This window comes from Asterias rubens, chromosome 9, assembly GCF_902459465.1.
Source record: "Asterias rubens chromosome 9, eAstRub1.3, whole genome shotgun sequence".
Taxonomy (NCBI): Eukaryota; Metazoa; Echinodermata; class Asteroidea; order Forcipulatida; family Asteriidae; genus Asterias; species Asterias rubens.
Genome location: NC_047070.1, coordinates 5,366,694 through 5,381,025, shown reverse-complemented (window position 1 = coordinate 5,381,025; position 14,332 = coordinate 5,366,694). Strand labels below are relative to the sequence as shown.

The 14,332-nt window shown below is 38.0% G+C and overlaps 1 protein-coding gene across 2 annotated transcripts in view; it reads right to left on the bottom strand.

The window, feature by feature from the left end:
• Window positions 1-14,080, bottom strand: part of LOC117295028 (exportin-7-like) — a 35,599-nt gene extending 21,519 nt beyond the window's left edge. For both annotated transcript variants that reach the window (XM_033777589.1, XM_033777591.1), the window contains exons 1-9: window positions 14,049-14,080; window positions 12,720-12,863; window positions 9,999-10,092; window positions 9,181-9,251; window positions 7,433-7,528; window positions 6,970-7,035; window positions 4,029-4,133; window positions 2,471-2,636; window positions 9-82 (exon numbers count right to left, since the gene is read on the bottom strand). In XM_033777589.1, coding sequence (XP_033633480.1) covers window positions 9-82; window positions 2,471-2,636; window positions 4,029-4,133; window positions 6,970-7,035; window positions 7,433-7,528; window positions 9,181-9,251; window positions 9,999-10,092; window positions 12,720-12,863; window positions 14,049-14,066 — 834 coding nt within the window. In that variant the 5' untranslated portion in view covers window positions 14,067-14,080. The remainder of the gene's footprint in view (window positions 1-8; window positions 83-2,470; window positions 2,637-4,028; window positions 4,134-6,969; window positions 7,036-7,432; window positions 7,529-9,180; window positions 9,252-9,998; window positions 10,093-12,719; window positions 12,864-14,048) is intronic.
• Window positions 14,081-14,332: the final 252 nt, after the last annotated feature.

Sequence of the window (14,332 nt, the reverse complement as noted above, 5' to 3'; positions counted from 1 at the left end):
ATACTCACCAATGGAGCTAAGACAGAGGGAAGAGATTTGTAGAGTTCAAAGAAGAGGTCAACTGTGGTGAAGTCAAGAAAAGCTGTGGAGAAAAGAGACAAATATTATGATTTTAAAACAACCATCACCGTGGCGTGTAGCTGCTGAATGGTCGAGTTCACCTGGACACAAGCTTTGGTGTTGTTCGAATCTTATGTTTTAGCAGCGGGTAATGGTAAACGTTATATAGTATTAAATCCTTGTGTTATCCGCTGCTACAAGGTAGAATTCGAACTGCCTCTAGCACTAGGCTAGCTTCGTGATCTAGTGGTAAGACATCTGCTCTAACAATGCAAAGGTCGTGAGTTCGAATCCCACCCAAGTGATTCAGCTGTGGATTTTTTTTTCCACAGAACTTGCGAAAGTACCGAGTTTACAGTGCTTAAAGACATTGGACACTATTGGCAATTGTCAAAGACCAGCCTTCTCACTTGGTGTATCTCAACATAAGCATAAAATAACAAACCTGAGAAAAATTGAGCTCGATTGGTCGTCGGATTTGCGAGATAACTATGAAAGAAAATAACACTCTTTCAGATGCTTGATTTCGAGACCTCAAATTCTAAACATGAGGTCTCGAAATCAAATTCGTGGAAAATTACTTCTTTCTCGAAAACTAGGTCACTTCAGAGGGAGCCGTTTCTCACAATGTTTTATACTATCAACCTCTCCCCATTACTTGTTACCAATTAAGGTTTTATGCTGATAATTATTTTGAGTAATTACCAATAGTGTCCACTGCCTTTAATAAACCTAGGTGTAAGGTATAAAAACAAATCCTATTCTTTATACCCGATGCAAAACTAACATCTATATAGCCATACGTTGTTAGTCATCACAATTTGTCAATATCTTTGGTCAAATTAAAGCTGTTGCAGTTACCTGTAACTCAATAATCTTTTAATATAAACTTGAATTTTGACTTAAAGGATCATTACAGAATTGTTTTTGCTGACAAAACAGTTGCTGGCAGGGTAAGCACTTTATGTATTCCACCACATACATATACTGATAATTCTGTTGAGGTTTGGGATAGATTGGCCATCTTGGTCACAAGAATTTAGTGAAAAAAACGTTTAAACATTTTGCATGACATTGATTAAATGATTTTTTTTTTAAATAGCAATAAACAGATAAACTCCATACGGGAAATCAGTTTTATTTATTATGACATTTCAGAAAGAAATATTTCAAGGGAAGTTTTCTACTGTCATCATCATTAGACCATGTAAGTTTTTATGTAAATATTCAAGAATTCATTCTTGAAAGACGCAAAACATCAAACCTGATATGTCAGGCTAAGATCAGGTACTGCCAAGAGAAACTCTCATCTAGTAACACAAAGGAGCTCTACAGAACACTGAATTCACTCCTGCATAGAAACTCAGCAGCACTTCCCGTCCATGATTGTACTGAAACATTGAGCAATCAGTTCTGTCTCTTCTTTTCGAACAAGATTACAACAATTCGACACAATTTACATTCTTTAGACGACAGAGTGTGTGTTTTTGGTGATCCACAACTTATCCATTTTGAGCCACTGTCTTACTTCATTTCAGCTACTGAAAATGAAGTTTTACGTGTCATCCATGGGTCACCCAATAAGTCATGTGGCCTAGATCCGATTCCAACTTGGCTGCTGAAGGAAAACATCGCACCCATCCTTCCAGTTCTGACTGCAATTGTAAACACCTCACTGACTGACGGCGTATTCCCAACCAAAGCTCGCTGCGCCATCATCAAACCCCTCTTGAAAAAGCCAACCCTAGACAAAAACAGTCTCAATAACTATAGGCCTATATCTAACCTGTCATTCGTTCGAAAGATCATTGAGAAAATTGTTTGTTCCAGGTTGATAGCACCCCTTTATTGCAGTCACTACATTGGCTACCAATCTCTAAGCGCATTCGTTACAAGTTATTACTTTTGGTTTTCAAATCATTTCACAACCAATCACCATATTACATGCAGTCCTGCGATACATTATGTTCCTTCAAGACCTAACCTACGGTCTAGCACCAACCCATTCCAGCTGACTGTCCCACGCACCCGTAACAAGGCTGGTGATAGAACTATTACAGTCACTGCAGCAAAGGAGTGGAACAGTCTACCACGCTCTATCCAAAATGCCAAATCAACCGACAAATTCAAGCAAATGATCAAAACATACCTATTTCAACATTAATCAACTTATTGTACTCTGGTGGCTTTCTTTTCATTTAATTTAATTGAATTCAATTGATTTTTCATTAATTTATTTATTTATTTTCCTGTACTAAATATTTTTGTTAGCGCTGTGATTAAGTTTTCTAAGTAGAGCGTATTTTAAATGCTGTTTATAATTATTATTATTATTAATCTGTTATCTAAGACAAGTTTTTTTCTAACCAATTCTGTAATGTTCCTATAATCTTCAACTTTGAACTATTACCTGTTCTCCAGCCAGTGGGTATTTGCACAGTGCAGTTGTCGTCCGTCGACTCATCTGTTGAGGTGCCGATGAAGTCAAAGGTTAAGCAGTTCTGGGTCAAACGCAAGAGCTGGGTCATGAGGGAGCGTTTGTTTTCGTCGTTGAAGTCGACACCTTCCTTTGACGCCTGGATGGACACAACATGGAGAGAGATTTCAGTAACACGGAATGTCAAATGGGTTATCTATTCTGTGAGGCCTCTATGTTGGTTAAAATTAAATTGCAATTTTTTTTAAAGGAAGGTATACCTTTGGTTATTGTCAAAGACCAGTCTTCTCACTTGGTGTAACCCAACATAAGCATAAAACAACAAGCCTGTGACAATGAGCTCAATTGGTCATCGGAGTTGCGAGAAAACGATGAGAGAAAAAACACCCTTGTTAGTGTGCTTTCAGATAGGAATTAGTGTGCTTTCAGATAGGAATAAAAGACTTCTGGCTAGAAGTCTTTTATTATTTTAGTGAGAAATAACCTCTTTCTCAAAATCTATGCTACTTCAAAGGGAGCCATTTCTCACAATGTTTTATACTATCAACAGCTCTCCAAGTCAGTTTTAAGTTAATATTTGTTTTGAGTAATTACAAAATGTGAACCTTCCCTTTAAGAAACAACAAATGTGATCATAATCAACGGTGTCCTACAAAATATCCTATTGTTTGTATATTGTGTTTGTACGGAAATAAATGTTGAGTGATTTGATTTGAACAATTCAACTTAGTTGGTTAAAACCACAACAACAACAATCAAAACAAAATATTATCTTAGGTTGCCCTTTTCAAAACTACAGACAAAATTATTGTTCCCTTTTCCAATGAAGTTTTATGTTACCGGAGAAACTGACTGGGTAAATTTTAACTACTTTTGGGGTGAACAACGAAAAAGTGTTGAACCTGTGACCTCCGGATACCTTTACAAAATGCAATCTAGCCCTGATGTTGGTGGTCAACCTATAATGTCAAAATCCTCAGCCGTGACAATTGTGTCCTTAAGCAAGACACTTAACCATTGCTTCGTCCTTCGGATGGGACGTAACGCAAGTAAAAGAACCCAGTGCACTTATCGAAAAGAGCAGGGGTTCGCCCCAGTGTTCCTGGCTGTGGCTGCTGTACCCGGCGTAGCACCTTGTAAACCCTTATAAGGTACTAAATAATTGGGTCTCAGAACTCATCACTGCAATAACATATCTTTCTGTCTTGAGTACCTTGTTTAGTAGATGCGTGCACTATATAAGACTTCAATATTTATCTTTGTTCAGGGATGCCAGTCGGGACTGGCATCACTGAAGAAAGATATTGACAATATAAGGCACCACCAACAACTGGGCTAGATAGCTCAATTGGTAGAGTGTCGGCACGTTAAACCTGGAATAGCAGAATCCAATCCTGCTTTAGTGAACTTTCTTTGGTTCAATCCCAAATGGAAGTCTTAGTTTTTCTATTGTTTATGATTGCTTGTTACAACTTTTATGAGTAACAACCAATAGTGACCCGTAAACCTTATTTTGGTGGGATTGACTGACCTGCTTGAGGAGGTTGCAGGCAAGGGTGAAGATATCAAAGAGGACAGAGTCACGGAATGAAGACGCAATCTTCCGATGTTTGGTGAGCGGTCTCACAGTATCAGGCTGCAGGGAAAACAAGACAAACATGCTATGTGTTACTATAAGCCTCTCTTAATATTTATGCATGAGGTACGTCACAATGCTAACTCAAAACAAGGCCATGGGCGCAGCCACTGCAAGTGATGGGGGACGTGTGACCATAGCCTAATTTTGGGTAAGAATTATGCGTCATGCAAATATAAAGAGAGGCGCATATGGCCTGTCATGGCCTAGCACTTTAAAGCTCTAGACAGACTCAAGCTCTGGGGCGGATTGCAATAAAACGGTCTTAATCAGCAGTCTAAGACCAGTCAGTTATAGCAGGCTATCTGCCTTAGACGGTCTTAGCTTAGTCAGTCATTAAGCCTGTTACAATAAGCTGGTCTGAGATAAGTCGGTGAAAAGTAATGAAATACGAACAAATGTCCCATAATACTTAGCACTCTGCAGGCACTGGCGGTACGGCATTGTTCTTATTGCTTTGGTTTAAATCATCGGATATCAAATCTGTGAGTTGTATTATTTTTACTTTTGGGAACATAAATTTACGATACGGTCACCTTGATCATCATCATAATGCCTCCCATGGGTGTAATCTATTTCTAAAATACAATCTCATCCTAGAGCTCTTTGTATCAAATCATCTACAACTAACAAATGCAGCGCCATCTTTAAAAACTAAAACAAAGACCGATTATAGCCAGCTCAGAGCAGGCTTAAGATTTAAGACTGGCTATAATTATAGACCGCGCTATTGCAATCGGTCTATAACTAAAGACTGTCTAAGCGCGTCTCAAGTTAGCCGGCTATAGCGCATAGACTGGTTTAAGACCGCTTGGTGTAATCCGCCCCTGGTGTTTCTGAGCAGCAGAGTGTGGGGTCGAGTCCCAGTAGTGACACCTGTGTCCTTAAGCAAGACACTTAACCATAATGCTTCATCCATCGAATGGAACAAAAAGCTGTTGGTCCCGTGTGTTGTGTAATGCATGCAAAACAAAACAGTGCACAACGGGTTCGCCTCAGTGTTCCTGGTTTGATCGGCAGCATATTGCGCCACAGCACCTTGTAAACAATTACATGGTGCTTTAAAGGAAAACGTCAAACTTCAGAAACGCAGCTCAACATTTCTTTCAGGAAAAATACTGTGCGCTTTGCTATGCCTCTAAGGGGTGTGATAAAGCGCTATAAGAACCAAGTATTATTTACTAATTAATGCTTATTTCAAAGGTCATTGACTCTGCCCCGCTACATTAAAGGGGCTGTGTTTGCCCAAGGGGTCTCACAGAATCTGGCTGTAGGGAAAATGAGACAGTGTAGTTTATATCGACAAACATGTTATGTCATACTAAACAATAATAATTATAACAACAAAAATTCCAATTTATATTGCTCCTCTTACATACAAATGATCAAAAGCGCATAACACATGTTGAAATGCACAAAATTCAAGAAAAGCAAAAACAAAAATTTAGTCACCAGTTTTGTGCCCAAACAACAGTATGGGGACCTGACTGTCCCGCCAACGGCAGATAACTAAAAGTTACTTATTGCACAACGGCCTATCCCTGCTGGCATCGGTAATGGGGTTTTTATCTTTTCATGAGACAGACCCCACCTTCATGTATATATTATGTATTAGGAATCTAAACTAACTGCAAAAGACCATAGAAGAAAACACAAACAAAGGACACAAAAGAACAAAACCATTAAAAACACACACTTAAATGCGGCATAGAAAAAATTAATTTGTATCTCACAATTAACAGAGGCAAGTTTCCATTCACTACATAACATGCGACGGTAGCGCATTCCAATGCTTAGGGGCTGCCACAGAAAAGCCCTATCACCAAATGTAGCTGACATTTTTCAGGGTGTTAATCTAAGAACAGGCTAGTCATTAATCCCTGACCTAAGTTGATAAGCAGATCCCGAATGGTAACAAGATCATGTAAGTACTTTGGAGAAAGGCCATGAAGACCTTAGAAGGTCAAAAAAATGATTTGAAAATAATCATGTAGCAAACAAGCAGCCCAATATAAATGACAACGAAGCATTGGTGTAATGTGCTCAAACCGGTACAACAGTGCACATTTATGGTCACAGCTGGTCTGTTTGTACAATCTCTTTGCATTTTAAAATTGTGCATACTCCTATTGTTGTTTATAACTTTTCCATTGTATATTGTTTATTTCTTTAATTGCTGGTCATTGTACACTTGGTTGTTTGTTGTTGCTGATTTTAAACTTATCTTCATACCTTGTTGTTTTTTTATCTATATTTTAATTGTTTCTCTGTATTAGCGCCATGGAGCATTGTTTTCGATGGATATGGCGCTATATAAATTTTTACTATTATTATTATTATTTCAAAAGCAAAGACCATTGACTTCTACAATACATTAAAGGAGCAGTGTCACCATGACGCAGGCCTGGAATTTCATCTTTTAAAAGGCAAGGCCATTTTCATTTTGCAAAGGGCACTTCCTTTGGGAAAATCTGGAAGTCAATTGGAAACTTTCGAAGGGGCACCAAGGCCAAGACCTGGGCCCAATGTAATAGAGTAGCTTAGTGCTTAAGCACAAAAAGGAGCTAAGCATACCAAAATTATGCTTACCAGAATAAGATTACCAGCCAAACTACCATGTCACAACTACAATCTGTGACTGGTACCCTGATCAAATCTGCTTAGCAGAAAATTGTTAAAAGCAATATTTCTGCTCAAGCAGTTCTATTAAATTTGGCCCTGGGGCAACGGACCGTGGCCTATTATTCCAGACCTGCATGACAGTAACAATGGCTGTGTGACGTCAGTGATGGGGGGGGGGAAGTCCAATTGTCGAGCCAGCCAAGTTAAAACCAACCTGATTCATCTCGTTGACTAGTTGAGACATTAACTGCACACCGATGACAAAATGGTCCACAGAACCCTGTAAATAAACCATGTCAAAACAAGTTGTTTGTATTATAATGACGGCAAAGAATGTCCGAGCAAAACGGTTAGCAGCCAAAATACAATGTTCTGACATTGTTTGCTACTGGTTCCCTGTTAACTTGTGCTCAGCAGACAAACTATGCTAAGCACACTTTTCTGCTTTAAGTGTTTGGATTAGGGTTAGGGTACGACACACAACACAAACAAAAACATGATTTACAAAAAAGTTAAACCGTTTAAGTGTACACTCTGTGCACAGAAGAAACAACCTTGTCCGCACTACATGCACCAGGAAAAATAGTTTGTTTCACCACTAAAGAAAACCTGTCCGGAGCCATGTGCACTGATTTGAACTGAGGAAGACAAATCAACACATGATGAAGTGGGCATACCTGTAGGAACTTGGAGACATCATCAATGACATCTCTGAAGACCCAGTTGTCTTTCTCACTATCGAACCATCCGAGCTTTGTGATGCGGGACAGCAACTTCAAAGAGGAAAACAACAACGAAGAACAATTTTAGAACTCAAACTAATTTTATGTTTTAAAGGCAGTGGACATAAAACCTTTCTTCATTTTGAGTAATGGGGAGAGGTTGATAGTATAAAACATTGTGAGAAACAGCTCCCTCTGAAGTGACGTAGTTTTCGAGAAAGAAGTAATTTTCCACGAATTTGATTTCGAGACCTCAGATTTAGAATTTGAGGTCTTAAAATCAAGCGTTTGAAAGCACAAAACTTTGTGTGACAAGGGTGTTTTTTTATTTCATTCATACATGTATCTCGCAACTTCGACGACCAAAAAATTGAGCTCAAATTTTCACAGGTTTGTTATTTCATGCATACATGTTGAGATACACCAAGTGAGACGACTGGTCTTTGACAATTACCAATAGTGTCCAGTGTCTTTAATAGATCGATATTTGTATCGGGATAAGATTTTTTTTAACACTCATGTGTGTTAACACTGTATACTCAGTACTTTCCCAAGCTGTGAAAAAAAGTCACAGGCATATTACTCAGGTTGGATTCGAACCCACAAGCTTTCATGTTGACAGTTAAAAAACCTACCTGGGTTCTTTTACATGCATTACACAACACACAGGACCTACAGCCCATTTGAAAAGGGATGCAATTATTATTTAAAGGAAAGGTACACGATTGGTAGATGTCAAAGACCAGTGTTCTCACTTGGTGTATCTCAACATATGCATAAAACAACAAACCTGTGAAAATTTAAGCTCAATTGGTCCTCAGAATTGGGAGAAAATGATGAAAGAAAACACCCTTGTTGGTCGAATTTGTGTGCTTTCTGATAGGAATAAAAGACTTCTAGCTAGAAGTCTTTTACTATTTTAGTGAGAAATTACCTCTTTTTCAAAAACTACGCATTCAGAGGGAGTCGTTTCCCACAATGTTTTATACTACCAACAGCTCTCCAATGCTCGTTACCAAGTCAGTTTTTAAGTTAATATTTGTTTTGAGTAATTACCAAAAGTGTACATTCGCTTTAACGGCAAAGTATACCATTGGTTTGTGGACCCCTATGATTACTTTAACCCTATAAAAATGTAGATGCTTCTAACAAATAGTTTCTATTACCATTAATTTCAAGAGTAATTACCAAAAGGACACAAGTGTCATGGCCAGGATCTTTTAGGAAGGGTCTATGTACTTTTTTATAACACAAAACACAATGTCCACAGATTTACATTTAACTTTACAACAGTTTGAAGCTAATGATAATTGAAAGCTTCCCTTAAAATATTACCTACTGAGGAGCTGTAGTTTTTGAGAAAAGGGTAAAACAATGTCATGAAAATAACTATTGTCTCAATTTAGCATGTAAAAACGTATTAACCAGTTATGGTATGTTATGGTATAATACCATAACTGGTTAATATGTTTTTACATGCTAAAATAATCTTCGTCTCACTGAGACGAAAATAATGTTGTTACTTGTTTTACTCATTTCTCTAAAACTACAGCACCTCAATACGTAATAATTATTAGAAGGGAAGCTTTCTACTAGCATTAACTTCAAACCCTGTAAGTTTAATGTAAATCTATGGACATTTTGCACCCGAATCTTTTAAACTGCACAAACAAGTACATAAATGTATGAAAAATGTTACTCACATGGATAAGGGCTTGTGCCACAAATGTCGGCAGCTTGGGCCTGCTGGCTAGGTAGTTCAATACGTAGTTTTCTGTTGGTACAAGTAAATGAGAACAACAAAATCAGATTTTATTTTCAGCAACAAAACAGATGGACGCAATTACAGGCATGATACTTGGTCCTTGAAAAACAGTAGGAAAATATTATTTAATGAGTACCAGGGGGCTTTTACCAGGCTCCGTCTGCTGATCTTTGAACCACTGTGTGCAAAATACACACTGCTTCGAAAATATATCTAGACTTAAAGGCAGTGGACACTATTGGTAATTACTCAAAATAACTATTAGCATAAAACCTTACTTGGTAATGAGTAGTGGGGAGAGGTTGATGGTATAAAACATTGTGAGAAACGGCTCCCTCTGTGACGTAGTTTTCGAGAAAGAAGTAATTTTCCACGAATTTTATTTCGAGACCTCAGATTTAAAATTTGAGGTCTTGAAATCAAGCATTTGAAAGCACACAACTTTGTGTGACAAGGGTGTTTTATTCTTTCATAGTTATCTCGCAACTTCGACGACCGATTGAGCTCAAATTTTCACAGGTTTGTTATTGTATGCATATGTTGAGATACACCAAGTGAGAAGACTGGTCTTTGACATTAACCAATAGTGTACAGTGTCTTTAAGGGCGGAGCTGCGTTTGAACTGCGTATTCAGGGCTTGGAGACCAAGCCGGAGACGTAGCCCAAGCCGAGGTTTGAGAAAGGCCTATGGGCTGAGCTACATGGTGTAGACTTAAAAGGACTTTTCAGGAAGTGTCCCCTGAATTTGCCACTTACTTATGTCAATCCGTTGCTCGAGTGGGAGCACTGTGGTTGAGCGACAGATGAGTTTTGTCAGAGTTGTTGCAGCGAGGAGCTGAGCATATGCCGACTGTAAAAAGTAAACAAACGAAGGAACACAAAATTAAGGCCTTCTCTGAGATGTTAAAGGCTTCAGGTACTTTTTCAAAATGTCCACAGATTTACATTAAACTTACAGGGTTTGAAGATAATGGTAGTGGAAAGCTTTCCTTCAAATATTACTAACTGAGGTCTTGTAGTTTTTGAGAAAGGAGTAAAACAAGTCACAAAATAATTTTTGTATTATTTTAGCATCTAAAATCCCATTAACCAGTTATAATATGGTATTATACCATAGTCATAGCATAACTGGTTAATACGTTTTTACATGCTAAAACTGAGATGAAAATTATTTGTTTTACTCATTTCTCAAAAACTACAGCACCTCAATTTCAAGGGAAGCTTTCTACTATCATAATCTTCAAACTGTTTAAGTTTAATGTAAATATGTGGACATTGTGTTTTGTGTTAGGAAAAAGTACATAGACCCTTTAAGAAAAGCTATAAACAAGTGTGACTTGGCACCAAACAAATATTGTTTTATTGTTATGTATTTGTTTAACTTTTTAGTTTGACTTCAGATCAAATTCAGAAAAAAAAAAAAATAAAAACATTTAGGACAAGAAAAACTTACCTGGTTAGAAGTAAATCTACAGCAGCTTTCGATAGTTTAAAGCATTGTAAAAATGTTTCCACTTCTATTAAAGTAATGTGCTTATAATTCTATGGAAAAAGATATCAGTTTTGTTATCCCCCAAATTTGAATCTGAGAAATGTTGACAGATATTCTCTAGATTATGGATTATTCTTCCTGCATTAGAAATAAATGCTCTGGATTTTCCATATTGCAAAAACGCTACCACCTTTTGAAATGAAAATTTCACAGGTTAATTTTGTTGTATTTATCTACATTTAATTACAAAATTAAAGCAATCAAATGGTTCCAAGTACCAAGGGTATTATGTTGTTTAAAACCAAACCTCAACAAATTTGGGTTGAGAATGCCACAAAGTTGTTAAAAACATTGGTGTGGAGAAGACAACAACTCTTGCCTAGAAACGATGATAAGTTCAGAGGTTTGGATTTCTTTAGTGGTGGAAAAATGTTTCCCTAAGGAAAAAAACATTGTGAATTGGATCAGTTACACCGTGAATCGTATACATGTCATTAGACTTAACCTTTGGAAGGAAATTGCTTGCAAGTGTGATTTAACAAATTAGAAAATCTGTGATGGTCGGAAACAGACCGATTTCTGTTTTATTGCATATATTTCTGTTTTATTGCATATACTTTTACATGAATATTTGCTAAATGAAGTGTATGAAAATAAAGCAATTATGAGAAGACAACTTAACTGTTTGTTTCAATCACCCACCAGGAGCCCGCATTGAATACACAAAATTTTGAAACGTAAAAAAAAAAATTAAAAAATAATTAAACAATTCACGTAATAAGTGAAGTCCTTAGAATTGCGTGTTTGGACGATTTTATCTCTTAAATCATGCCCTAAATTATCCGTTTTCCGTCAAAAATCATTTATGAATTTGTAGTTTGAGGATCAGTTGTTTTGACCATGTCTTGAACTCCGTTTGCAACGAAATCTTTGAGAATCAACGATCAGTCATTGAGAAATAATTCAATGAACTTTGCCCTGCAATGCCCTCCGTCGGCAAAAGTTGTTCATGTTATTAGAATTTCTCCAAGGCTGTGCATTGTGCACAATCTGCAGGCGAATGCACAGCGTGCAGCAATTCTTTACTCTGTTCGTGAACGTGTAATTCCTGCATTGAATTCTAGTCAACAAGATCATGAATATGGAACTATCAACTGCCGTCAACGGCCAATCACAGCGTGCAGAATGTTGGTTAGACTGGACTTTGGTCGACCGTGTGTGTGTGTGTAGTGGGATACTCGGCACCATGTGGTTTGTGCAACGTGTTTTTCCACGCGTATAAAAGCAGATTGATTCCGTGAGCTTACTATCCAGGGAGACTATTGGTCCAAAACGGGATCTTTTGCGCTATCAACCAATCCGCGGACAGGATAAAACAAAATGTACTGGGGTTCGTTTTTGCGGCTGTAACCAATAACTGTTTTGGTCCTTGGCTGGTGTAACATCGTGTATTACAAGCAGGGAGTGCGTGGTGTGTGACGAACTATGACGGCCGATTAGGGTTAAAGATCAGACGATGACTCGACTCGACAGCGATGTGAGTAGTTTAAAAAACCAACTTTGTGTCGGATAAACGGAATTAAAAATATTAAAAATAGTGGGTCTCAGTATGAATATATTCATGTTGACCCAAATATAAAGCTGAGAAAGTGATTTCCCCTTCTAAATGCTGGCAATTTCACACGAATCTACTCAGATTTGCGGCGTCCTCGCTGGGTCGAATCTTCGCGCGAATCGATTTGCGGATTCGCGTTGGATTTCTAGGCCTGCCAACATACGTGCACGCATGTCGGACTTTATTTGTCCGACTTTGGGTTGCGCATTGGGTTGTGATTGGTCAATACGCAATGGGGCGGAGCTTAATGGATTGGTCTATTATGAGTGCCGGCGGTTATTTTCTCAACACTGACCACTGTAGGTAGGCAGAACCCTGTTACATGCAGATGGTTTGACTCGTACTTGGTTTAAATTTCCTTCCTACTTACTCGACTTCTTTCCAAAAGCAACTGGCATTTGCTGAGACAGTCTGGTGAGTTGGTGAAACTGACCAGGGCCTTCTCGGCCTGAGCCCGTTGACTGGTATCGGTTGTTTCATAGAGCTGTTTGCACAGCACCTCAAGCTGTGTGATCTGTAGTTTAGTAGAATGGCAACGATAAATATTTATTAATAAAACTAAAAATTAAAGGTACAAATCATACACAGCTCAAATTTAAAATATTTTTGGGTAGAACAAAGACAAAAATTCTGCGCTCTCTTCCAACAAACTAAATTATAAATAATGTGCTACAACCCCGGCCATATCTCGTTGTGGCCCCCTGCCCCCTTTCAAGGTTGGTTTTGATGGCACATTCTTTAGCGTTACAGTCAACATTGAGCAGGGGGATGAGGTAGAGAATGATTATTGTCAGTGGGAAGTGTACAGGGAATGGTTTTATGTAACAATAGGAACGGGTGGCCCAAGCATTTTGGCCTGTATTGAGTGTTTGGTCACACTTCAAAATACTGGGAAAAATACTGCATGCCTGGTTCTGGTTGTCCCTGGTCATGCTGGTTGATTTGCACAACCATATAAAAAGTGTTTCCTCCATGGCACAACAGTTGAAAGGTTCTGTAGAAAGGAAAAAGGAATAACTTTCCGTATGGCGCCACCACATTTTTACAAAATGGGATATCTCATTGAGGTAAATTAGATTATTTCATATCGAATGAAAAAGTGGTGGCGCCATAGGGAAATTTTTCTGAAAAAGGTGCAAACAAGAAACAGTATTCCCTTTCCTTCCGATCACAGTACCTTTTGACCATCAAGCAAAAAAAAACATGAGGTTTGCCATGTATCGTTTTAATTCTGTCAGCCTTTTTTCCGAAATGATTGAGATTGAGAACACCACTTTTAATTTTGAGTTTTTGCACATCCTTAGCTTTACTTTTTGCACTCTTTTTAATTTTTGATTGTATATTTGAATTATCAGTAGATCCTTTATACTTTGACAAAAATCTAAAGTTATGGCACCAAAATGGGATTTACAAGGGAAATGGTGATGCAATGGTTCTGTTTTGCTAACAATTCTGTACATTGAGATTCTATTCTAACGTTTTTTAAGACTTTTTTTTATCTTTCGCGGTCACCCACACTCCACACACATTTCCAATGCTGCAAAGTGCAACCATCTATAAACAGTGAATATTTTCCAAAAAATCTACATTATATTGAGACAGGCCATAATTTCAGTTGTACTTGGGAAAGTATGTTGTCACATTTCGCCTGATTTTGCCCTATTTCTACCTCACAAATTGCAGATAATTTTGAACTCACCTGTTCCAAATCCGCCATGTTGCCTATCTGACGATGTTTTGATCAAACGTTTGTCTGCTGAAATTAACAGCGCCCTCTCTAATAATAATTATTGAGTGTTGTGTGTGGTACGTTGACAGCGTGTGGAAATGAGCTGCATGCGGGAAACAAAAAATAGGGGGTAGGCTGGGGGGGGGGGGGACTGATCAGAACCCAATATTTTCATGAAGCCTGTAAGCATACAAACGTGCTAAATTCTACCATTAACAAATTCATAAAGTTTACGTTGTTGTAACTGGTGCCCA